A 25844-nucleotide genomic window follows, 5' to 3' on the forward strand; every position below is an offset into this window, starting at 1 on the left:
AGTATTATCACGTTCATCGACATGGATGGCTATTTGCATGGAGTAATGAAATGAACACACGTTTAACGGAAATTATACTTTAATTATTTTATTTTACAAAATAATATGTCGCTGCTAATGCTATGGGTATTGTTGCTGTTGTTGTTTGCTGCTGTCTTCACCACGTGGTCAGTCTCATCATCATAATTATTGTCCCATTTTTATTGTCTCCCTATTTTTACTTGCTGTTTCTCAGTTGCCGGTTCATTCCGTGCTCAATCTTCTATCATCATTACCATCAATATATTTATTAATATTTTTATTGTAATAAGGATAATAGTAAACAATATATTTGTTTTCAACTACCTCGTATCCCTTTCGGAACGAGCACACCATGTTTGCTAATCAACTCGGCTCTTCCCAGGGCCCAATCTACACAACGTAACTTGTTACTTTCGTCTTCCTGTGTCTATTTTGTTGTTAAGTTCTCGAGTTAGTAGAACCATTTTATCTCGCTTCATATTCGTTTTCCTCGCCCACACACAATATAGATGTATCTACCATTATAATAATAATTATTATTATCATCATCATCATTAATATAGTCATCCATATTATTATAATTATTATCGTTACTATCTAGTAGTGTACATATCGTGTTCTGTACTGTGTCGTCGTCTTTATGTACTTTCATTTAGCCTCGTACCCGCATACTTGTCTGCTTTTTTGTCATTATAAATAGCTCGGCTTAAAAACAAGATGTTAGATCAGGCTAACCGTTCAATTGGCTGCCAATCTGCTGATCAATTGGTTCATTGACTTATTAACTGGCTATCGACTCGTGAATGATGAGAGAAATGATACAAAAAAGACGAAGAAGATAAGCTACATTTGTTGCGTTCTAACGATACGATGAATTTACTCTTCGTAATAAACATAACCATTGTAATACACAAAGTGAAATATACTACCAAGATTCAATGATAATATACCGTATAACCACGGGGGAAAGTGGGGGAAGAGATGCACCGCTTAGTAAATGGGTATTTTCCATCTGCTGTGCCAAGTGAGTGTGGATGTCTATAGCGGTTTGCCTCTCTACGTCTGCCAAATGTGGTTATCCTGGGTAATGAATTTACGGCATGTGGTCATAGCCTATTCATCATAATATGTGCTATAATAATATAATCTATAAACTAATAAAAACCGTTTTTCCTTCGAACTAACATGATAACATCATGTTGTGGCGAGCGATACGGAGGCGACATTTCGGCTGTACTCTGCTTTAATAAACAGTGAAGACTGTTAAATAACAGCTGTTACGCTGCTCAATGAAGACGATTTAGCTTTTTTTCAAAAATAAACACTGGGCACTATTCGAGGCCTCGAACGACGACAGAGCCGCAAGACGATAACCAAATCGGCCAAATTTCCCTTTGATATTACGAAATAATGTAGTCCCAAATGTAGGATATTATTAGCCGAATGGGCGGTGGTGATTCGTTTCAATAGAAAAGAACTAGGTACCGTTAAATCAACAGTGTGTTGAGGTCCTTTAAAAAGGCCGCAAATCGAAAACATCTTCTGTCTTTAAAGAAAAATTCTCCTAATTAGTCTCAATGCACGTATCAATCCCGAGAGATACTCGTTAAAAAGTATGCTATGTGGTGAGCTCCGAAAGCCGCCAGGATGTGACCTCCCGCCCCGGTCTACCGTGCTCTCCTCGCGTTTTATGAACGTAAACGGGGTACAAAGGTACATTTATTACTTGGAAAGAAATGCATTCAATTTGATTTCATTCTCTGATATGATGACCCAATACCGATGCTAGAAACCCAAGACCGTAGAATAATAATAAAGTGTTCCTTATTACCGGCGCCAATGCTTACACTCACGTCACTTTTTCGGTTTCTGCTGCGTCAACAACATCTCATCCATTGTTTCATTACCCAGAATAGACACATTCGGCAGAAGCCATTCATAACACACATTTCCTCATACAATATCGTCTCAATATTTATACATGCACACACGAATTCACGTTCAAATACATACAGCGACACACATACCATACACACTATATGTTTGAAAAAGGACAGCGCTCTAGAGACGCTGCAAGTACTGCCCAAAAGAACTAGATTCTGGTCGATTTCGATTCGCGTGTTGTCTTCTCCAATAGCGTTATGGATCGTAGGCCCAGCAAGACGTAAATGCCACTCTCCGGCTAGTATCGCTTATTAAGAATCGCGTGATTCATGTAACCGTTGCACCTTCCGTGAGAGCCAAGTAAGAAGGAAGGTTCAAAGTAGCTCATATAGGTGTCTATAAAGCCACTGACTGAGATGATGCTAAATTTGCTCAATTAAATGTTCCTGTAATATTTAAGCCCGGAGCCTCAGCACCTCTACATATGTGGTTCGTGAGCTTAGGTAACTAGCTCAATATGGCCATCAGCACTGCATATACATACAGGATTCTTTCTGTATCCCAAATCAAAATGGAAACAGTACGATCCTGCCTATCGAAATTGAGAAAGGTGGTAACAGGTGTTCAGAAAAAAAATGGCTTCACCGACCTACTTTTCTCCATTTCGGCTCTTCTGTTGGCCGAGGGCACTGGTGCATGATAACTTTCGTTAGTGTTGCCTTTCCATAGCAACACGCCTAGGTGGTCATTTTACACCATTATGCGACAATCCGAAACGCGTATATACAGATCTTGCAACTGTTTCTCCATTTACAATCAATCAACGGATCAGGTCGGCATTCTAGTTAGCCAATTACTTATTCATGGAACGGCATTCTGAACAAACAGTCTGTTGTGTAGTTATTTCCAGCCTTCATAGCAAGCGTTATTCACTCTCGAACACATTCGAGCATGTTCTGATTTATGAATACATGTACAATACCAATCATTAAATAGTTCTCTTTTGACAAACTTTCCGAATGATTTACAAGATGGTGGCCAAGAATCAGCTGATAGTGGACACAGGAATGAGTCTGTTCTATGAAAGTAAGATTGAGTCCATTATCACCTTCAAATATTTCGAACTCTTCGTGTCTCTATGCATTGTACGCGTTTAATAGCTTCTCTGGTCCCCATCCTTTCCAACAAATTCCTATTAATAGCTTCTTCCTTCATCATCACCACCGCCATCGCACATTTGGTTCTTCCGCCAGTCCTGACTGGCCATTCTATCCGTAACGATCTCTCCGTAAACAATCTACTTATAAACAAGCTTAGCCAGCCATCTCGTATTATTAGGTGTCTCAGAAAAAAACTGTTATACCGGCGTCCCAACTTTTTTTTCGAACCTTTCGGAAATCACTGTTACACATCTCTTCCCGTTGAAGCCATCGTTTCTTTACCTACCTAGATTACATTCGCTTGTTCTGTTTTTCACACAATCGCCGTCACATCCTCAAACCGCTCATTTCGTTTAGCGAAACTGTAGAATTTCGTAATAATACAGGCTGTTTATCTGCTCGATACTGTACATATTATATAAGTGGCCGACAAACGGCGTATTTACACACAAAAAACCTTCTGTTTTCCACCATATAGACACACTTACAACACACGCATTTCTGATTTTTATCTCTACATGGCCATGGTCTATTGCGATTAGTCCAATCTCATCAAGTTGACTTTACTTTTCACCCCTAAGCGCAGAGACAAGGTGTCATTCCAGCATTAGCTTTGTACCCCCCCCTCCCCGCAGCGATTTCGGTTTAAATACCACAAGCATCGACTATTTAGATTCAAAAAAAAAAAAAAATATATATATATATATTTTAGAGTTCTCCCTTTTCAAAGATTTGGGTGTTCTTTTGTTTCTCATATAAATCGTAATGTTCAATTCGTCATAAGCTGCTCCATCAAACGTGTTTATTCCTGCTTCAAGTATGGGATAGTTGTCCTTTATGTGCAGTACAAATTTTGCCTTTCCACAGGTCGTCGGAACTTACTCAAATCGGGCACAATTGTCGACGGCCTCTGCCACAAATCTCTGTGATAGCCTTGCGCTTCATCTTGCATCCTAAACAAATAATAAGTCTTGCCATTATGATAAAGTTTCCCCGGGTATTATTGTCTTCTATTTTGTCACCTGCACAATGGGGGTGATATTAAACAGTCGTTGTGTTGGTCAATTTCGGCCACTAAACAGTAGTTCGTTCTGCTCACTCACTTATTTCGTCTTTTTTTCGTTCACAATGACTTCCTGTCTTCACACATGTCATTCGTAAAACTCGCTTAGTTACGCTTCACTATGTCTGTTCGTTTGTTGTTGTTGATTTCTTCAGTTTCCTATATCTGCGGTGCACTCTCCAGTGTTCCCCGGGTACATTATCATTGTTATTCTTAATACAAGAGTTCATTATGGTCATCGTGTAGTTGCTGTTGGTTTTAGCATCAGCATCCTTATCAGTAGCAGCATTTCTTTATCATTTTCCTATTTCATTGTTCAACGTACACTTTGTACGCTATCAATGAATCAAGTTATTCTTCACACGCGCACACACACATATATATATATATATATATATATATATATATATGTAGAATTTTATAATTCATATGTATATGCTATGTACACACACAGACAAGGCTAAGTGCCGTTAAGTGCTGTTGCTTGTACAGCTGCTGCAGCTGCATCAATAATAGACGTACTTCCCCAAAATCAAAACTGTACCCCAACCCAGATATTTTCATTTTCGCATTATTATGTGAACCACCTACGAGACCACTGGACGTAACGCCAATACGCACGCATGCACAGCTTTCAAAAACCTAGCCAACTTTCCTGATGCTGCTCTATCTGACTGAATACCAATTTTCATGTTACTATCTCTGACATTTAGCCGTGTGTCATCATCTACTGCTTCTGCTATCGCTCCTTCTGCATCCGCTATTTTCAATGCATGCCACCTTCCGCCTCGTATCACCATCTAATAAACATGTACGCCTTAGTATTTTCTATTTCATTCGAGCCACCGGTGCACATCACTGCTTAATCACCAAACTAGCCACCCCTGCAGGCTAGGTTAGACCCTCCTCTTCGGTATTAATTACACTAGGCGTTTTGTGATCGTACTCTATTCTTACAGTTTACTTCCCCCACATACTGTGTTTATCCCATTCAGCATTTATCTCTGGTTATATCGCTTCGCCCAGACGAGAAGTACAACGTTCATGCACACACAAACATCCAAACATTCATTCAATGGTGACACGGCCCACAGCTATGTGCCCAATTTCGATACGAAAACACATTCCGAGGTATTCGATACCCTTTTGTGGTGGTCCTCTGCCACGCAGTTCGTCCTTCATCAGCATCATATAACGTATTCTCTCTCTGACTAATGACAGCACGTCTTCGTGATGTAGTTTACAATTTTTTCGTTTCATCTTCTCTGGCGCTGCCCATAACGAGCATTGTCACCAAACGCACCGTTTCAATGGTATCATTCTTTAATGATTTCATCCAGGAAATCATAAATTATAGCAATTTCTTTTTTATGCGCTTGTAGAAAACACTGCGTGCAGAATCACCGTTTCCAAACGCTCATACAGCATTAATAGTAGTACTACAAATCTGGGTATATATATACCATTTATATATATATATATATATATATATGTATATAGGTGTTATGTATGTATATATATATATACACGTTTTGAGACGCCAGTGGCAACTCGAAATACAGGCAGGCGAATTAACCAGAAAATTTAATGGTGTCAACGTTGCGACAGAATGGTTGAGTCTCCCCAAATCGAGCCTGCCGACAAATTGCAGCCGATAGAGATCGAAATATGAAAAAGCCCAGGTTTGAAGTCTCATAGATATAGATGATACAAGCTTTGTTGCAGAGACAGGGTTAACTGAGACAAGTATTGACATAGTACTACTTCATAGTTCATCCGTTACCGTAACGTCAAAGGTTTAGCGCACAGTCTCTCTATGGTACACAAACGGTTCAACATCGGTAGTTACGACGACGCCGCTGTCGGGAGTAGAAAAGGGGAAGCATCTCATGACATTGCTGGCAGGGGTGCGTTGTTTTTCGTTATCTGTTATTCACTGGGTTGCTTGTTGGCTCAGTCGTTATCTTCGTTTGCAGTTCAACTCCATCTTTTTCCAATAAATTGGTCTTTTCGGTGTTAACTCTTTAGTCCGTAGAATAACGGGGTCGCGTCCCCTCCTGAAACAGCTGGCTATGCTCCATTGATAACGTTGTCTGAAAAACGATAACGTGTGTTCAAAGTAATAAGAAAATACGCACGTTCACATTAGAAACAAGCTACAAAGGCTCATCTAGAAGTGTTTCCAGTGGCCTATGCAAGTTTTTATGCTGCTCTTCGGTAATTCAGCTCGAGCCTATTCACATCGAGCATTTCTATAGACCCAGCTACCATCCAAACGTGATAACAGCGTTTAGTAATTGCTCGTAACAGTAACTTGTAGCGAATAATAGGTGTCGTACGATGGCCCACTCAGTTCAGTGATACTAACTAAGCAAATTTAGTTAGATATATCCGGCATCGCCGTTATGCGCTGCGTTAGATCAGTGATCACATCCGGATACCTACGAGTCCAAAGAGTTGGTTTAAACCCACACAACATTAGAAATCAATAGACAAGAACCCTTTTCAGTGACTTCTACTTAATCTCAGCGTCTCTCAACTTTCGGCTCACCTTAGCAGCCGAGTCCTGTTGCATATGCAAATCGGCGAGACATTGCGCCACTGTACGTGAACTCTCTAAAGCCGACATGGCCACCTGTGAAAGTCTGGATTCGTACTGCGCAAGACGTGACCGGCATGACGGCACATGTCGCGCCAGATTACGCAGAATTAACGCGGCTGTCAGACGCACACTCCGAGTGACCGGGTGTTCCCGTTCGTCGGCAGCGTCCCGGTAGGCGTGGAACGACGCAGCATGCCGCCGAATAGCGTGGGCAGCGGCGTCGGCTGCGTATCCCGGATGTGGAGGGGGCTGAACAGGAGCCGGTAAACTGGCTGCTCCGAACTGGCTGATCTGCTGGCGTCGAATAGCCTGTACGTGGAGATGCGCCTCAGAACAGTGGCGTTCTTGTACGTGCGTACAGAGAGAGAGACGTCGACGGGCCATGCCGTCACACGATTCTTTATCGCCACCAACGCCCCACTGGCAGAATAGACTATCACGAGCTGGATCCATATTGGGTGGTGGTTGTACTGGGTTAGACCCTCCACGCAAACCTACATGGGCATAGATTGCGTGCAGGAGCACGTGGCGAGCGGAGCCAAACGACTGATCGCAGCCTTTCCATTCGCAATAATAGCGAAGTACCCGTTTTTCGATTGCGGGTGCCGCTGGAACTGGGACAGAAGCAGATAGTGCAGGTGCTGTGACGACAACCGCGGAGCCAGCACCATGAGAAGGGGGCACGGATCGTTGAACCTCCTGCAGGTCAAAGTTGAACAAAATCATGTAAAAATTCATTTCGTTAGAAACTGGAGATCAAAAGAGTTACACGATTAGATGAATGATTTGAATCGAACACAGACGTCAGAAGCACTACAGGCTGTGGCCAGCACGCATTTCTACACAATTAATTCAATTACATATAAGAATTTACTTTTACGATGTTTTTTTGTGCTTTCTTCGCTGAGTAATTTGATAAAACTTTCAATTATATATTAATATATATAAGGATTTTCTCTCAATCACGTATCCTATTCAAATCTAATAGAAGGCATCCGTTTTCTACCTTGGGCTGTTGTATTGTTGACTGAGCCTGCGGCAGCAAAGGCTGCGCTGATTGTGGCGGCTGTACCTGGGCTTGCTGTGCTGGATCGACGATACAGGTCGGCAGAGCCTGCTGCTGTTGTTGTTGAGGCTGCTTGTTAATGTTTTCATGAGGCTGCTTCGCGCCTTCGATTACCTCTTGTTGACTAGCCTGTTGTTGGTGGCCTTGATGAGGTGATGATACTTCAAGGTGGCTTGAAAAAGGGATTGTGTCTTTCGGCGCAACGAGCACGCTGCCAACAACAGATGGATTGCTTGTAGCAACCGTGACAGCCGAGGCAACGGGCGTTGAGCTTGAGTCGATGGGGTTACCGCCCAGTGCAACTACACCGGTCTCCCTGGCTTTCACGTCTCCATTCGTATGCTGCTTATCAGAAACAATAAAATTGAAAACTTTTGTGAATTTATTTTCTTGCTTGTTTTATTTATTTTAAATATTTTTTTTACTTATTTATTTTACGCATTTCATAACTTATCGGGTTTTCTTACCTTTAACCTAATAAAACCTTACATTAATTAGAAAAGCTTGTTTCTACAAATACATCGTTCGGACGTTTTTTCACGCCATGATCATCAAATCGCTGAATCAAATGTTCAGTCCCATGGAATGCACATTGTACAGTACGAGCAATTTGCTATGATTTAATTCGGTATTCAGCTTTAACACAAGCAGATACTACTTACCTTGACAGGCGGCTGAAACGGCTGCTTCTCGTCATCTTGCATCAGTTTCATCCTTTTAGCATTATTGTTGTTATTTAAGATACTGCCGCCAGTACTTGCAGTTGTAACTTCCATTGCTGTGGAAGTTGTTGTAGAGTTCGGATTGCCACTGTTCGAATCCTCAATAGTTCCGTTTTGAAGCAGCTTCGATAGCGCCGAATTGGCATTGGTCGATAAGCTGCTTTGCTGCCTTTCCTGAAATCGGTTGGTGTAATGGAAGTACGTGTCACGTCCTGAGAACACTATTTGTACCTAAAGATTGAGTGGAATGTGCTCTGGTAAAACAGAAAACGAAACATAGTAAATACGATACTACTAGGCGAACAAATACTTAAGCGATTTCTGGCTTAGTTGAACATGTATAACAACAATAATTATTGACAACAGTCTTTACCTGCGTAGCGTCCTGGCTGTTCGAGTCCTCAGACACGAAGGTAAGTCGTCGCTTGCGGACCTCCATCGTATTTGAGGTGGTCGTGCCCATGGCCAGCGGCATCTCTCCGTTGGGTAGAGATAGTCGGCTATCAACCAAAGGCACGCTGGTTCCGTTGTTGCTGTTACTATTCGTTCCGGTCATTACAACGTCTACGGCTCCGTTCCCATTCACCGCTGTTGAGGTGGTACACCGCTGAAGCGGCGACTGCTGGAGTGAGGTTCCCCTGTCGAGGAGACCGTTGAGCAGCGGGGATGACTTATAGACCTTGGCGTTGGAGGTAGTATTCGAGATAGCCGTTTCGTGGTTTCCATTCGCCTTTGGCGTCGCAGGCGCTGTAACCATCACTCCTACAGTTGGTCTCGTCGTGACGCTTGTGGCCTCTGATGCGGGACCGACTCCCCTAGAGGCAAGCGGCTCACCCGTCGTGGCTGCAGAATCTTTCTCAGCGACACCGTTCACATGAGGTCCTACGCCGGCGACAGATCCTGCGCCATCTTCGGGCTTGACCGCGGCTGTAAGTACCGGAGCTGTTGTAATAGATGCTACCTCTCCCGGTGTCAACGCGGTTTTTGTCGACGGAGGTCTTTGTACAGCCACTGTCGGTGGAGCTTGGGCGCCTTCAGGCAAAGCCGCCCTAGCACTATCCAGCGCTGCCTTCTGGAGATTCCGCGAGACCTAGAAGAGGTGATAGCAATCAAATCAAAATTTCTTATTACTGGACTGTATACTGCGCACCGTACATGCTTGTGAGGAGTGCATGCCATAAAGAGAATGTCTTACACTTATCGTAGTTCGTAAGTCCTTTCCATGGAATTTGTGATCATATGTGTACTTATGTAGACACTAGCTTCTGCCTGGGGTATATAGGTTCCTTTTAAATGCATAATGTTGACAGAACCGTGTATGTTCCAGGACATCGAGGAATTGCTTATTCACAGGCTTGTTAATCTATATTTGTATATTACCACCAACAGATCCCATCGCTCAGTATCCTCACCCACCAGTAAAACGATATTTATTTAACGTATTATATTGACGACCATAGCCTGCGTTTTTAAGCCGGTAGTAAATGCTATTCTCCTATTCTGCGGCCAGTCACCGTCAATTTATCACATTCGCAAAAGCTCAAACCTATCGCGACCTACCTTACAGGCCAGTAAGCTTTTAATCAGGTTTGAACTACCCGAACCAATACCCGGAACGGTGGTGCTACCGGCAACGCTCGTAGCAGCGCCCTGACCAGCGGACGCTTTAACCGCGCCGTCATCGTCTGCTATCAAAGGTTGTCTGCTCACGGAGCCCGGCTGGGCGCATTGCCTGGGCGCACTCAGTTGCGCCTTGAGAATGCTACTTCCCGAGCCCCCGCTGTTGCCCCCGAGGAACGACGCTGACGGATCGGCCGCGTTACTGGAGGTTATGGCAGCGACAGCGGTGCTGGTCGTGGGCTTCGCCGAAGAAGCACTTCCTGCTACTGATGGGTGCGTCGCCCCCGAAGGGGCCATAGTCACAGATACTGACACGGCGACAGTTGCCGAAGAAGCTGTCGTACCGGGAACTGGAAGGCCAGTCCCCGTTGGTTCACTGCCGGTGTCCACTGCTGTGGACGTGCTTGCCACTGGCCTAGCCAGTACGCCTGCCGCTGCCGATTGCGAGCCGATCGATAGCTGTTTAGGAGGTGTCGACGCGATGGAAATCGTGTGAGTCGAGTTCGGCGTATTCATAGCTGTTGCGGAGAGCTATAATTATGTCAGCAATAGACGAACACAGAGAGAGATGCGATGGACGCCATGTCATATCGTGGGTATTCATACAAACGTCGAACTGATTTCAAATTTTTTTGCTGTTCTCTCAAAAACAAAATGAGTACGTTTTAGCTCTTCTCAAAGTCGATTAGTGTAAGATGAATGCAGGCAAATGCAAACGCGCACGCAGCCGAATCCATTGCGATTGAATGCTTAAGACACGTCCACAGAATCCGTCATCATCCAAATTCTATCGGCGATTGATTCATGCTTTGCGATTGTTCTGCGATATCCACTAGCTCTATAACAAGCTACTTAAGGCAAGCGACAGATTTAAGGTTATTATGAAGAGGAATGCTACCAAGTTACCGTGTTGCGAGCACCAATTATTACCAACTCCATGACGATGTGAGGAGGTAATATGTATAGGTTAACCCATACGGCTTATTTTAGCACGTCGCAAGCTGTGCAAGCTAAAGCTTATCATGAATCAGTGGAGGGGAAGGGATTTGCTTATGTCCGGTCCTTACGTTCGCGTTTGGCTTGATCAATTAATCAGACAGTAAACATGCCTCTCTTAGTTCACCAAACAGGACATTATCGTATGGCTCTTTCCACTCTCTCACGCACAGCGTGTCTACGTGAAGACGTGTGCGTGTGCAGAAGCGTGCAAATGCCAGACTCGCTAGTAACCAGACACACATAAATACTGGACAATCCCATGAGCGCAATAATTGTCAGTCTTCTGACTGTGATCAGCAGGTCGTTTATGCCTGATACATAACAGGTGAGTCAGCAATGGAGATTACAGTCAGCCCGAATACCACGTTATTCGATGTTAGTCAAAACATTTTGTCGTGCAGGCAATACGCCGCTGTAGTGTTAGGCCATCGATATATAATCAGTTAGCTCAACGACTGTAAACCTGCGAGGGTGTGGTCATTAGGAGACTTCACACATCCGCATGTCCTGAACGTTTGGTAGCTTGAGCGAAAGCCCGGACCATGACTCAGCTGTCTGTTTAGCAGACAGTCTCACAGAGGATAGCCTTTTTGTATCTTCGTAGGTGCTTATAAGCTGGCTTCATTGAAACTTCAACGGTGTTTGTGTGGTCGATCACTGGACGAACCGATGAAGAGAAATAACACATAATCACTCCATTTTTTAGTTTATTATCTACATCTATAAAAGGTGGCAATATTACACGTTTCAGCTTTTCATTGTCCTCAACGTTATAATGCTTCAACGAGCTGGTCTTTTAATCCTTCTGCAGAAACATCCTTTCGCAACTAGATAGCGTCAGCAATCTAGATAGCCTCAATGGGGTAGCGGTCAGGCCGATAGAGCCATTTTAACTAGACACAGTAAAGACAATACTATATATATATATATATCTATATATAATATTATAATATTAATATTATTGTCCCTCCATCATTAATCGATAGTGACCTTACGATCACGTCGGAAAAAAATGATGCGGATTTGCCTTTTTTTCTACGCCGTCCTTCCTGTAATTAATTGTGAGTCGGTGTATGTTTAGCAGGGCGCTGGTGATGGCAAATAATGCAAAGATGCATGCAAGTGATAACAACAACAGCAGCTATGTGAAACTTATTAACAATATGTTAATACAAAAGAAAAACAATAATTAACGAAATGACTAAGCAAAGACATTAATTCAACCATTCGGCTGGCGCAGGTCTCATTCAGCAATCATCAGTCAATTATCAATCAATCAACCAAAATTGACTTCGTAAAGTTAAGCTATTTGGCTTACGATGAGTAAAGTACGTTGCATCGTAGAAACGTGGGGAAATGAAAAACTAACGATGCGTTATTAGCGTTAAATAGCTAGCCCAGCAAAAGGGTCATTCACAGATGCACAAACAGTTGAATTATTGGCGGAATAACGCAAACAAGAGATTGTGAGTGGGTACAATGTACGCAGTCGTACGTTGCTACCATAATGTAATGTTAGAAAAATTTGACAGAGTTACAAAGCAACGTAAAATCGAACGAGTGCCCTTTGCTTAAAGTCTCTTTAAAATATCACCATTTTGCTCTCGATGTACTTCTAAACTAAGAACTTCAAGTTACCAAGTAATCCAATATGGAAAAGTAGCTGAAAATAAAAATCTTTTGTCTTACAGCTGACAAAGGACGTACCTGGTTTACAACGGCTGTGGACGCCCCCGCTTGTGCACTGCCTACTCCGGTCTGGGTCACAGTTACTGTGAGAGGCACAGCCCGACGCCGCAAATTTTCATATTGGAATACCTGGCTCAATTGTTGGTTAGGGCCTGTCACCTGAGTCACCTAATAGAGGAAGATACATTGTTTTATAGTTATAATCCTATGTAGGACCATCTATTTGCTCATTGCATAAATTCGGACATATATCTACAGGCAATCAAAACAAATAAATACGTCGCGCACTCCTTCTCAAAGCTCTTCGAATCATAATCGACTATTTTGACTGGCACACTGCTGAAAAATTGGTCTCATATATACGCGTAGATTGACATTAATATAGCACCTCCATATCTTGGAATCATCATGTGAAACTAATTCACAAACAGCCAAGCTAACGAATCCTTCAACACTAAACATGTACCTTGAGAGCTGATTGTGGAAAGATCGTTCGAATGCATGTTGAAAAGTGGTGTCCACTAAGAACGCTGCGACGGCCAGCCTTCGAGCAGAAATTCACGTAATCAGCGTAAAGCTCCTGACGGCCTACGGACGATCCCGGCGTCAGCTCGATATGCGCGCGTATCCATGCTGTAGCCAGCGCTTCCGTCTCACCCACAGAACCGGTGTCCGGGGCGCCTCCTGGCATAGACGGAGCGACAGTATGAACAGGCGGGGTCGCTCCAATGGGCGGTTGCGCTCCAGACGCAATCCCTCCATTTGGCTGTCCCATAGGCCGACCCATGAGTGGTTGCACGGGCGCTGCTGGTGGTGCCATATGCGTCGTCTGTACGACTGCCGGCATTAGCTGCGTATGGCCATGATGCGACGATAATGTTGAGGGAATGAGTGGCGCCGTTGCTGGCGGCAACAGAGGATCAAAGTGCTCCACAATCTTCATTCCGCGTTGAGCTCCAGGGCCGTACGCGATAGGGTCCAACGATAACATCGATACCAGCATAGCGATCGCATGACGGACAGCGACCAGACGTTCGCAGACGCCATCGCCTAGCTCGGTCAACGCATACAGCGTTTCAAGGCTGTGAATTATCAATAGAACATCGTGAACGGTTAAAAGTTCGAGTAGGCGCTCAAGCAGCGAGCTGTCCAGTTCGGCGACGAGCGTCTGTTGATTGCTTTCACATTGGGCTAAATGGGTAATGATGTCGAGGCAGCGAGTGACCAAACCCCGATCCTCAGATTTCAAGATGCCTGAAACGGTTACACGATAACGATAACAACAGCAACCTCAATAAGCACATGTAGAAGATGGGTAAAATGTAAGTCCTCAACTGCTGTGTTACCATAAAAAAATAGCTTATATTGATGCTATTTTTGTTCGCTGAACATACGCACCCTTATACAGTTTCTAAGGCCTAATTAGTACGTACCATCGATCGTGAGCCGTAGCAAACTTCGGCAGACGATATCGTCATGTACGTTGAGCTGTAGATGGGGTGCAACATTTGATAGACAGTCGAGCCCCACCTGTCGCAAACTGGCCCACCGACTAACCGCTGCCAGCATCATCATTCGAAGAAACGCTTGGTTCTGCGCTAGTATTTGGGCATTCGCTTCCTCAAAGCTGAGGTTATGTAGGATCAGCGCTATGCGCAACACCCTCTGCGCTTCGGCGTCTCTCGGACTAACCTCATTATCAAGGTTGAAGAAATCATCCTCATCTTCGAGAGCCTCTCTCGTAGCCATAAATCCACCTTCGGCTATTAGCTCTACGCAGTCTCGTTCCTCGACAATTTTTTCGGCCGCTTCAGCAAAACGATCTAGCGGGGGTAGTCCTAGACACAATCCGACGGCGGGGTCGACGTGCTCCTGCCAAAATCTCGTCATCCGCCGTGCCTCGCATGCCCGCCACGATTCGTCGAGGGTATCCCGCAACGTACCATCGTCGGCTGTTAACCCAGCCTGTGACACAAGGAGATCAACTAAGCGCGGCGGTGCCTTATTTAGTTGCATGGCATGTCGACCGCCATTTGCTAAAAGCGTGCACACATTTAACGCGAACGTCTCCTCATTCGGTAAGCCACTCTGAAGTGAAAAACACAGCCTTTCGAACGGTGATACTGGCGGGGCGAGTTGCGTCGATAAGCCGTAATTTGCTCGTTGGCCATCGGTGACTTCATGCTGTTGCCTAAGAAGACGAAGAGCGCGGACATGATGTAGAGACCCGTTATGAATTATTGTGATTAAGAAAAGTGGGTAGATTCAATGTTTTTCTTTACTTTTTTTGCCTATTCAGTAGAACTACTGAATTATTATTATAACAACAACATTATTATAACAACCCATCTGTTAAATCAACTTGAACAAGCTGATTTAACAGATAGGTTGTTATAATAATGTTAATCTGTTATAATAATGTTAATCTTCATTTAATGCACACATATATACGAGACTGAGTAAGTTCAAGTATGATTGTTCAGTTAAAATGCTTTAATCGACTCAACGGTTTCTCTCTATATGCACTCGAAATTTAAAAATGAAACTGTTGGCAAGGATTCCAGAGCCAGTTGGAATGTAAAGCACATTTGTAATCACGCATCGAAAGATTTCTTGATAACTTACCGATTGTATGACATGGGCACCTGAATTACGAAGGCATTTGCGCTGACCCCACCTCCCCGTGACGAATTTCGCCCGCCACGAAATGATGATGAGGTTACTTCGCCTGAATCTTCCACCTCGAGGTCGGGGTCTTCACCGAGGAAGGTTACTTTTTCGTAGGTTCCCAAATAGCGCTGATAAATCTGCCGAAGTACCAGCGTACTATTTGGACATTTGTCCGGAAACCGCAATGCGTTTGTAATCTCATACCATCGTTCCGGACGCTCGTTAAGCTGAAACACAAAGAAGGCGGAAAGAAATAATGAAATGTTATAATAATGAATATTTTGTTGTTAGTTTAACCATAATCAGCAATATTTAGTTTAGGAAATAGTGGTCAAACATAGTAATATTATAAAATCCACTAAGTAACCAGACGCTCTGTATGCACTATATATATATATATATTACACTATCATCAAGATTTAGATGGAAGTTTTATCACCAGCAACTTTTTCACTAAAATTACTAGTTCCATGCGTGTTTCAGATTACAATTATGTCAAATATGTAGTGTCACTACACTGTAAATGTGCGGAAAACGGTTTGTTACTAGCAGATTTCGATATATGTTTTAGTACTACACTATGAATCATGTCCAGAATCACAAAAAGCATATTACTCTAAAGAAGTCATGTTTGAAAAGACGAATACTGCCCTATTGAAGAGTCGAAAGTTAACAATGATAGGTCTATGATTGAACGTTAATGATTTATCTTTTTTTTCAGTTATTGACTTTGAATTCATGATGTAACTCTAGCAACAGGAAGGCAGTTAGGTCCCCCACTTAACAAAAACAGTGAATAGACACCTTTCAACATAGCACTTTCCACGCCCACTTCCATATATAGAACCGCGTATTTCGACTAAATTAAATAAGTATATTCCTATGTCTTCCCTATAGTGTTATTCCTGCAAGAAATCAACAGGTTTTTACGGCGACCTGTTGCCGCCAGCGCCTTTTAGAAACCCCATAAATGGACACACCTTCGTAAAAAAACAATTATTGATGCAACACAGATGATTACACATGGAACGTTACGCCTGCTGTATGTATTCACGTAGGCCGTTTTCAGACAATTTCCACTCGTGAACTATATGAAAAAATACTTCTTAAGTATTAAAATAGTTGAACCAGCCCTACGACTGTTGACAAAGCCACGTATTGCTGCATATTAACTGCCATAATCTGATAGTGACCCGTGTGAACCCCCTATCACGATATAGTTAACCAGGTGCAAGTATATGACCGATCAGCCTTTACCTAATAATGTACTCGGTGTGGTTGTTATATAATAGTAATCGACTAAATCACCGAAAATATTCAGTTCTTTTTTTTTATTCATAATTTGATGTAAAATGCGGGGCTAGCTAATCTTTCGGTTTAGCACAAGACACAAAACATGTTTCACGCTTCGATAACATTAATTGCCATTGCACATAATCATTATAATTAGGCGTCTGATAGAGAGCGCTTTTGCATTTCAAGCTGTTGTATTGGTGTCCATCTTTTTTCTTTCGGATATTTCGATTTGTAGTGTAACCTTAATATAAAAACCTCATCTAAGATTGTAATAATGTAACATTAGGATAGGCTCCATCGTTTTATGAAAATTGTGCACTAGCAAAGGGCGTAGTATCAGCCCAAAAAGCACTCATAAATTATCCAACAACAAGGTTCAAAACTAGATTTAACGGGCGAACACATCGCGGCTTTAATCACTTAATTATACTTCTTTAGTTAATATAGTTTACAAAAGTATTTAATTTATTGGCAGCGAGAGCTGTATTGTCGAGTATCTGTGTCGGAGACTAAAATTTGCTGGAAGCTATATCTTTACCACTCACTTAGCTGTTGTGCTTGCTAGCTGCCGAGAGACGCGCGTAAAATACTGCGCGAAATGCGCTAGCAACTTAACTCCTTGGGGAAGGGTCTAGCGTGGGGTACTTCGCTTGTCGGGTAAGATATGTCTATTGCGCAAATCGTTTTATGAAAAGGCCATTGGTCACTCATACGATATTATCGAATAAGTAGATTTCAATCCTATACTTTAATGAGCATTCACGGTCACCTCTTCTTCGCAGTCTTAGTATAGCCGTCCAACAGCCTCTAAAGCTAACTACAAGCATTAATCTGTTTGATATTACAAGTTTCTTATACACTAATATCTACCTTAAAGTTAGGTATTCGCAATAAGTTTAGCTGTCGGTATCCTAACAAGATCACCCTTACGTCTCGAGTTTTACGCCCTGTATTGCCGTTAGGCATTCCATCAGACGGCTGGCAGGCTGGCTGGCTGGCTTTCAGCACGAAACAAGGTTTGTCTATGCTCGAGTTCGAATCTAGATCACAACGTGTTCCCCACTTTAGCAAGCTTCTATTTTTTTTTTTTGGTAATTAACTAAAGGGTAAAGGATCGTTCTAATCAATCCTACACTATTTTGTAGGTCAAAAATATTATTATGTTTGCCTTGGTAGTAAAACACTTTATGCCAATATAGAGGAACGAGACTAGTTCCAAGGTACTTGATTTCGGACAAAGTTTCATCAGCGTAACCATACATAGGTTATCTACACGTCTCGCCAATGTGAAGACACGCATGTATATGAGTACCATTACATAACCCACCCGTCACATATTTCACCAAAACCATTCCATTTTCGCAACCTATTTCGCGTATTAGCGATGCTTCTCACGAGTTACACATTTCCCGCGAAGCACGCACGACGTCCACGACGCTACTCAGCTGGAGACGCACGCTATAATAGACAATCATTACAAGCCACGCTTGCCGACCTGGCACCGCACCGCGCCGCACGCTAAACGCACGTGCAGCGCGACAGCGCCAGTAAAAATTATACACAGCAGAGATAGTTGAGATTACTCATCTTAACGCAGACGAACAGTTGTGGCGACGCTGCGTTCCCTCGCGCGTAATCAAGTACCAACTAGACCGACGCTGCTATCGGCATTAATTCCAATTACGCGCGACGATTTGCCGAAGCCCATGCGTCTAACTGTCTAGGGGCACTCGGCTGTATTTCTGAGATCATGTATACTGCCGCTACTAGAGAGTGGCAGTGACTAAACAACAGTAATATTCGTGCTTGCGAATTCGAACCTGAATATAGAGGCGATATTTGTGGATTATTGCCGGTAATAAGCTAAGAGCAAATGCATCTTGAACGTAGCCAGTGTAAAACATTACGATTATATTATTGAATGACTGGTACCGATAAGATTTAGTAGAGGGTCGCCCACATTTCGTCGAGTGTTTACCTAGTGCGCGCGCCAACCAGTTAACCCCTATGATAGAGCACTTTCGTAGAGTTGAAAGCTGACTACATTTGGCAAAGCACAACAGGAGCGCGAAAAGTCGAAAAATGCCGACGTGCTATAGCGGAAAAACAGGCGTGAACACATGTCAATATCAGCTCTTCTAACGACTAATTTTCCTTTCCAATTCCCATAATAGCAATGATGTAGTAAATGCTATAGGCGTTAGCCCAGCATCAGCTCCTTCCGCGCTTAATCTTGGCGACGATTCTGACCCAGCGGTCCGCTTGCCAGCGCTTCGATCCGATCCTACCGTTGTTAGCGCTCCGCCAGTTGGAGTAACGTTATGCGCCAAGTTGGTCCTGCTCATCATAGCCGTAGGCCCGAACAATCTACTCTTACTACAGATCTAACAAGTGAGCATACCATGACAAAGACCGTATACACGATTTGACCCGGCCGACATTCGTTGGGCAAAGCAGCGTCCTGACAACAAACCACTAAGAATACAGATTCAACTGCTACCCTCAGTCTATTTCAATTATCTGATAGGAACGACCCAGTAAGTGTTATTGGTCCTCCTAGAATCTTGAATACCTAGGCAAAATGTTCGTCAGCTCGTCGGCCTGTTTGACACGATTGAGGCATGATTGTGATTACGCACGAACTAAACGTTAGGCGCGTAAAATTTAATAGCTACAGACGCTTGGAGAGTGTAGCTGAAAATCTGAGAATTTTAGGCAATGAACTAACGTGTAACATATTTATATGGTGCTGGTATACGGCTGCGTCCCCTTAGCTGAAACAATGTTTATTTGCCCGTCGTTTTAATTGAACTGTTTCTTATCCGTAAGTAGAAAGATGAGAGGAATGCCACCATGAAATACAAGAAAAGACCCCAATTTATTTTCAGCATTGCATTAATATTGGTACGTTATTGACCAATCCAACTAAATCTAGCTAGTTGTGCCGCAGCTGCTGTTAGTATATAATAACGTTAGGGATAACAAACACAGCGGATGCGAAGCATACATTCATTTATCTCTGAATGGCTTGACGCTTCTGGAGTTTCTGTGAAATTTCCGTTGGCAGTGCGCGCCGTTCTTATTATTTTTTGGATACAATTCGAAACGACTTACGGCTAGAGGACTGGTTGAACTCATCAACTCAAGTGTGCGGATCATCTATGCTGCCTGGCAGTCTACGGGGACCTGCCCAGTTCGGTTTTGTCTGGCGCGAAATTTTCACGTTGCATACAGCACGGCGGCATATATCTGACGTAAATGCATTGCCAACTCCACAGCCTCACAGGAGTCCCCGGATCGTGTCGCGTGTAGTTTTGCGCGATCTCGTTCCGTGTCTTTACCATATTTTTCTTGCCTTCTTTTTGTTTACCTTTGGTTACTCCATGTAGAGAAAACTTGCCTGATTGTCGTTCTACATATAGTATATAAGGAACGACAAAAAAAGTTGAAGGATGAACATGAACATGTTCATTTTCAATATAATCTAATGTTATCACACGTGCTTGCTGCACGGATCGATCGGACTGAGCTGACACGCACTAGATATCAATCGCTGGTAATAGTCATTGCTGTTTTGGGATTAACTGATAACAGAACCCTAAATCATATTTCTTCTAATATTTCTCCATGTTAGCCTTCGAATAACACGTGTGGGACTAGTCACAATTATTAATTATATGCACAATCTACACACACAGAGACCACACAATGTCGAATCTTACGATATTTGTCTAAATTTAGTAAAATTCAAGTACCGCATATAATATATATATATATATATATATATATATATAAATTGTCGAAGTTTGTATAATTTTGACAAATGTGAATTTCTGGTCCCTTTTCTCTGTTACTTGAGCAAGGCCTCCCCAGACGTTATCCATATTGTACGAGCAATTCAAGCATTCTGCACTTTTCAAAATGCGTGACGAACTTCTTCAGACTAATCAAATACATGCGTACCTCCATTGAACTTGCTCGTTTTGTCAAAAACTCGCGTAAAAACACCGACTTTACTGGTAATCTAGAGTTTTCGATTACTATTATTATTCCCTAGCAATTTTTTTCGCAATAGAGGTCTATCGTAACTGAAACAATATTTGATCACCAGATAAAGTTAGACAAACACGAGAGACGGCCAGGTTGGTTAGTGAATTGAATTGACCCTAATATCGTCCAGCAACTACTCCTAACCAACAAACTGTCCATAATAATATCACAATAGAGCTTAATTATTGATATAAATCGGCTAGCTATTAGCCACAATAGCACTAATGCAGCAGTGTTTTTACCTGTCGCATCCATTAACAGCTCAAACTATCGTATCATTACTGGGGGGCCCTAACGATCGCCAACTCTAACGTTGCGGCTGGCTCCTTACTCACATGCAACCAACTTCGCCGTTATTAACATTTACGTACGTGTGTCTCTCATATGAACTTCATCTGTTTTCGATTCGTTTTTCTCTGTCGATGTTATGCAATTCTTTCAGCACAGGCTGCTCGCTATGCCGAGAAACACGCAACGTTTACAATAATATATTGGTAATATATACAATAATTACCACACAGAATAATATATTAGTGTCATCTGCCCGTATTATCCTACCAAAAGTTTGTCTTTCTGTTTGTTTACCAGACCCAAATCCACCCTTTCGGGTCGTTGTCGAGTAACTGGTTTTTCGCAGCCACTAGAGCTATGTTGGGAAAATTCGCGCGGAAGATCAATATACTTTTTCTCTAAAGAGAAAATGCCGTATAATGTAATGCTAATTTGGCCGATTGTAAACCGATGGCGACAACTTTCTTCTCGCTTGATTGCATTGTTTCAAAATATTGCCACGCCATCGTTGGTGGCCCCCATTAAATGTACTCTTTACATTTCAATGGATACATTTCTGTTAAAGTATAAATAAGTATGCTTAATTTGTGTTACATGAATAGGTGTGCTCTATGTGCAAACACTATGTCTAAGCTAGCTATATAAGAAAGCTGTTCGGTATAGCTATTAGGGATAGGTAGCCATTCGACGTGACTTCTAATACAAAAATAATGAGCCCCTTACCTTCACACAGACCGAATAAATTATGTCTAATAACAAGCGTGGATTCGTAAGAAAGGTGGCGCTCTGACATACGGCTAATATCTCCTATATTGCTTTAATTCGTAAGTAAAAAGAAGAATAAATTTAATTTACTAGATCCAGGTCCGCTTTTGTTGCCTGATGCTATCCAGTTTTTTCGACATAGATTACTTGCTTTGCCGTGAAACCTGCCACACTTACAATAGTTTATTAGTATTATCCTACAATATGATATTTACAAGAATAATATGACACTGCACTGCAACAACAATTATATCGGGCACACGTCATTCAACAGCCAGTTACTCAGCCACTTGGGTAGATATTAAACACTGGCATCAAACAGCCCACAACCCCGCCATCAGTCGCTGCTAAAGCCACTATCACAGCACACTTAATAGTCCACTGCGGCGGCGGCGGCGACAGCAGCAGCAGCGGCGGCGGCGACAGCAGGCCAATCTGCCTGTTAGGCTTAGCTAAGTACGAGGCCCGGAGAAATCGGTGGCCCCCAGTGGCTCTGACTTGTACAACCAAAGAGGTTGAGCGGGTACTCAAGCCGGCCTCAAAGGATTTCCGGTAGCGCTCCACTAGGCTCCCCGATATGACAGTCCCACAGACGGGGCTTCCCCCGTTATGGACCGAGCCGATTGTTGCGGGCTCTCCTCTCACTACCCGCAGCCACTACTATTGGTCGCTCAGCCAGTGAGCCAACAGGCAGATACACATAAAGCCGCTAGCAGCCAGCCGCCGTTCGCACGAACGAGCAGGCAAACTTCGTTCGAAGCAGTAACGACGAACACTTGGTTGCCCGTTCTCACAGCAAACGTACAGAATCACAGCATAGACAGCAGGTACAGCGGTGGCTCGTAGCGAAGGCGCGACCGGTCGTTTGACTGGCTAACTGGCAACCTCGAAATGGCCAGTGCTTTGACACTGTCTGCACGAACGGATTGTGGAGTTTTTGGTTGAATGTTTACTTGACAGACATTTCAAAGGAACTGGACATGTAGATAGAGCTGCGCTTTATCGTTGCAGTATACATCGCTATTGTTGCCTGTCACCGATGTCACTGCAGCGGGGTGACACTTTGTTTGCGCAGTACTGACAATTGCAATGATTATGTAATAGATACAGAGCGCAAAGACGATGGCCGACGAACATGTTACGCAATATGACATGCAAGTACAGTATCGTATATTGCAAAAGCTCACCTTTCCAGATCCTCCAGCAGCGGTCACTGTCTTGTAGAGTTGGTGCAAATCAATCTCCTGGCCGCAAATCTTGGGCGCGAATTTAAAGTCGGTTCTGCAATTCGTCGCGATGAGCGTACACGGACAGGCAGAGATACAAACACACATTAGCGCGTCAAAATAAAGAGACAGATGAAAACACGAAATAAATTGATTCAAACATACGCAACTACTGGACACATCGATATAATATTCACAGAGCGATTAGGATACACGATTGCGCTAGACTGAGTGGATAGGCGGGCGATCGACTCGTTGATTCCTGCTTAGCCCGGCCATCCCGTGAGTTGGCCGATTTAAAAAAACTACACACATAAAATTCGTCGAAATAACCACCAATCAACCCTTCCAGGCGAAAACGATTATGAGAGTAATCATTCTGTTCTACAAAGCACTGCTTGTTGTCGAACGCCCGCTTTCCGTACTACCAGTCATTTAGCAGACTGAATATATTCTGATCGACTTGAATGGCTGTTACTTTTTCGTAAGCACTCGCACGTTTTTTCACTCGCACAAACACACAATATACACATTTTACATTTATATCTCGCACTGTCTAGCTAGTTGTCCCACTCACCCGCGTCCACGGTGGAAATCGTGTAACGTCTGGACGAACTGCGAGGCCTCCGTGGCCTCTGGATGGAGCTTGTCCATGTTCGTCCTGTCGATGCAGGCGGCCCAGCGGCCCTCTATCTGCGACTGACGTTAGCTTATTGTTGTTGTTGTTGTATTCGCCAGTTGGACGGATTTGCGCAAGCCGCGGGCTGGAAACTTTTTACCGCCGGCGTTCGCCGTTTGACTTTTGGCGTCGTTTATTTTATGTATGTATCTACAAGCGTTACCGCGCCTCGGTCGCCCCTCGACCTGTGGCGGTACGCCCGTCGCTCAAATAGGTAGCGGCCCCGTTCGTTTGTCACGAGCGATTAGCCCACCTTCGAAAATCGGGTCCCCCCCCTGGAGCCTCGACCAATCGGGTTAGTCGAGTCCAGTCTGTGAGCGATTTCGACCTCTCGTGACGGCCATACAGACAGGCTCGTTGAGGACCTCGGGCGCGGGTGACAATTGAATCAGGGCACCAGGAATCAACTTCATTAAATGACGACAGGCACGACCGCCGCGAACAACACCAGGAGCACTACAGCCGAAGCGGTCCTAGTAGGAAGAATTAACGTCGTCTATATTCCAGGTTATTAGGCAGCAGCAATGCAATGGTCGGGTCCGGTTCGTCAGTAAGATAGCCAAGCAACAAGCAACATCCAATAGCTGTTCCACCAGTCACTTAATGATCTCTCTCGTCGCACTGTTGTTTCTTGTTGTAGAAGTAATTAGTTGTTGTGATGGCTGTCGTTACAGGGACTCCAAACACTCGCTATCGGTTCTGCTGTTCTTATTGCTGCTACTGCTGCTGTTGTTATTGCAGCAGCAGCGGAATAGAATTCGACTCGACCGGTGATTAAAGATCGGAGCAATAGTTATTTGTTAGTCTACGGCCTGAGCGGGCGCCACGGCTACGAAAACGGCAGCACCAGCAGAATACATCACGCATTGGCAAAGACACATCTGATACACTTTGATTCGCATCAATCGTAGTAATAACACTAATAATTTCAGCAGCAGTAACAAATTAAGCTGCCGTAAAAATAACGCCACTTCGAATCACGAACACCACACCGCCAGCAACATAAACTCCAATAGGAATATCGGCACACGAATAAGAGACAGGCCACCACGGTCGACGGACACTTCTTGTTGCTCAGAAGAAGCTACTTCCGTTGGTCGTTAGTCGCTGGCCGAGTCAACGAGCCAGCCGACGACTAAACTAATGAAAAAGCAAACAAGCGACGAACGCTTTGAAAAAGAACCTCGAACGCTGCTTGAACCAGCTCAACACCGCCTGCCGTTTCGTACTGCTTCACGGCGACCCGCACCCTCTGCGGGGAAATCAACACAATTCGTTACCGCTGCTGCACAGGCAGGCAGGCAGGCAGGCAGGCAAACAGGCAGACAGACTATCCACCACCACCACCACCACCAGCAGCAGCACCACGGCTGCAGTGCTGCTACACTCTACGCACGGGCCCAACAGCAGCAGCAGCCAGTTAGGCCAAAACAGCAGGCCAGCGGAAGGCGGTCGTAGGGTACCCTGCTACTATATGAAAGACACAACGACGACTCTAGGACGACAGCAGCAGCAGCAGCAGCGGCAGCAGCAGCGACATAGAACAACGAGCGAGCTAGCTAGCCAGCCAGTCAGCCAGCCAGCCATCCAGGCAGGCAGGCGGACAACGAACAGCAGCACATCTCTACAGCACCGCACAGACAGCGCCGCTACTCAGCACAAGGCAGGGAACAGCCGGCGCAGCCGCCAGCGCAACCAACAGTTTTAACAGCAAGGGTAATAGCGGGAAAGCAGCCGCCGTGGTCGTCTACATAGCATCAACACAACACAACCAAATCCAACAGATTTGTTCGGCGGCGGCTGCTGCTGCAGACCGCCGCCGCTGCTGCTGCTGGCGCCGCCGCCGCCACTGTGGGCCCGTAGGCGCTTGTTACGGCAAAAGTGGCAAAAAGAAGTAGTAGATTGGCTCCCAAATGTTGTTTGGGTTGTTAGGCGCTCCACGAGAAGGCCTTTAAGGCGACGAGCGGTTTGCGCGCGGGGTAATTGCACGCATTAAGATCACCACCGCCGCCGCTGTTATTAGAAAAGAGCGAACGGCGTG

The 25844-nt window shown here is 44.1% G+C and overlaps 1 protein-coding gene across 1 annotated transcript; it reads right to left on the reverse strand.

Annotated features, from left to right (window-relative positions):
• Positions 1-67: 67 nt before the first annotated feature.
• On the reverse strand, positions 68-25370 carry Bap170 (Brahma associated protein 170kD). The gene is made up of 11 exons (XM_022847736.2): positions 23702-25370; positions 23086-23179; positions 15452-15723; positions 14260-15017; positions 13293-14080; positions 12845-12994; positions 8892-9608; positions 8459-8692; positions 7737-8138; positions 6680-7429; positions 68-6221 (listed from the first exon to the last, which is right to left on the reverse strand). The coding sequence occupies exons 1-11, from the start codon at positions 23776-23778 to the stop codon at positions 6153-6155; spliced, it is 4311 nt and encodes a 1436-aa protein (XP_022703471.1). The 5' UTR covers positions 23779-25370; the 3' UTR covers positions 68-6152.
• Between the last annotated feature and the right edge of the window lie 474 nt (positions 25371-25844).

Source organism: Varroa jacobsoni, unplaced genomic scaffold (assembly GCF_002532875.2).
Source record: "Varroa jacobsoni isolate VJ856 unplaced genomic scaffold, vjacob_1.0 scaffold_1304, whole genome shotgun sequence".
Lineage (NCBI taxonomy): Eukaryota > Metazoa > Arthropoda > Arachnida > Mesostigmata > Varroidae > Varroa > Varroa jacobsoni.

Bases quoted from the DNA above. Each gene is read 5' to 3' on its own strand.
- Bap170 (XM_022847736.2), bottom strand. From the start codon at position 23,778: ATGGACAAGCTCCATCCAGAGGCCACGGAGGCCTCGCAGTTCGTCCAG. The intron at 15,724-23,085 runs GTGAGCTTTTGC...TTTGTGTTTCAG, and splicing joins CTGCTGGAGGATCTGGAAAG to CTTAACGAGCGTCCGGAACG. The intron at 9,609-12,844 runs GTACGTCCTTTG...CACCTCTTCTAG, and splicing joins CCACAGCCGTTGTAAACCAG to GTCTCGCGGAATCTCCAGAA.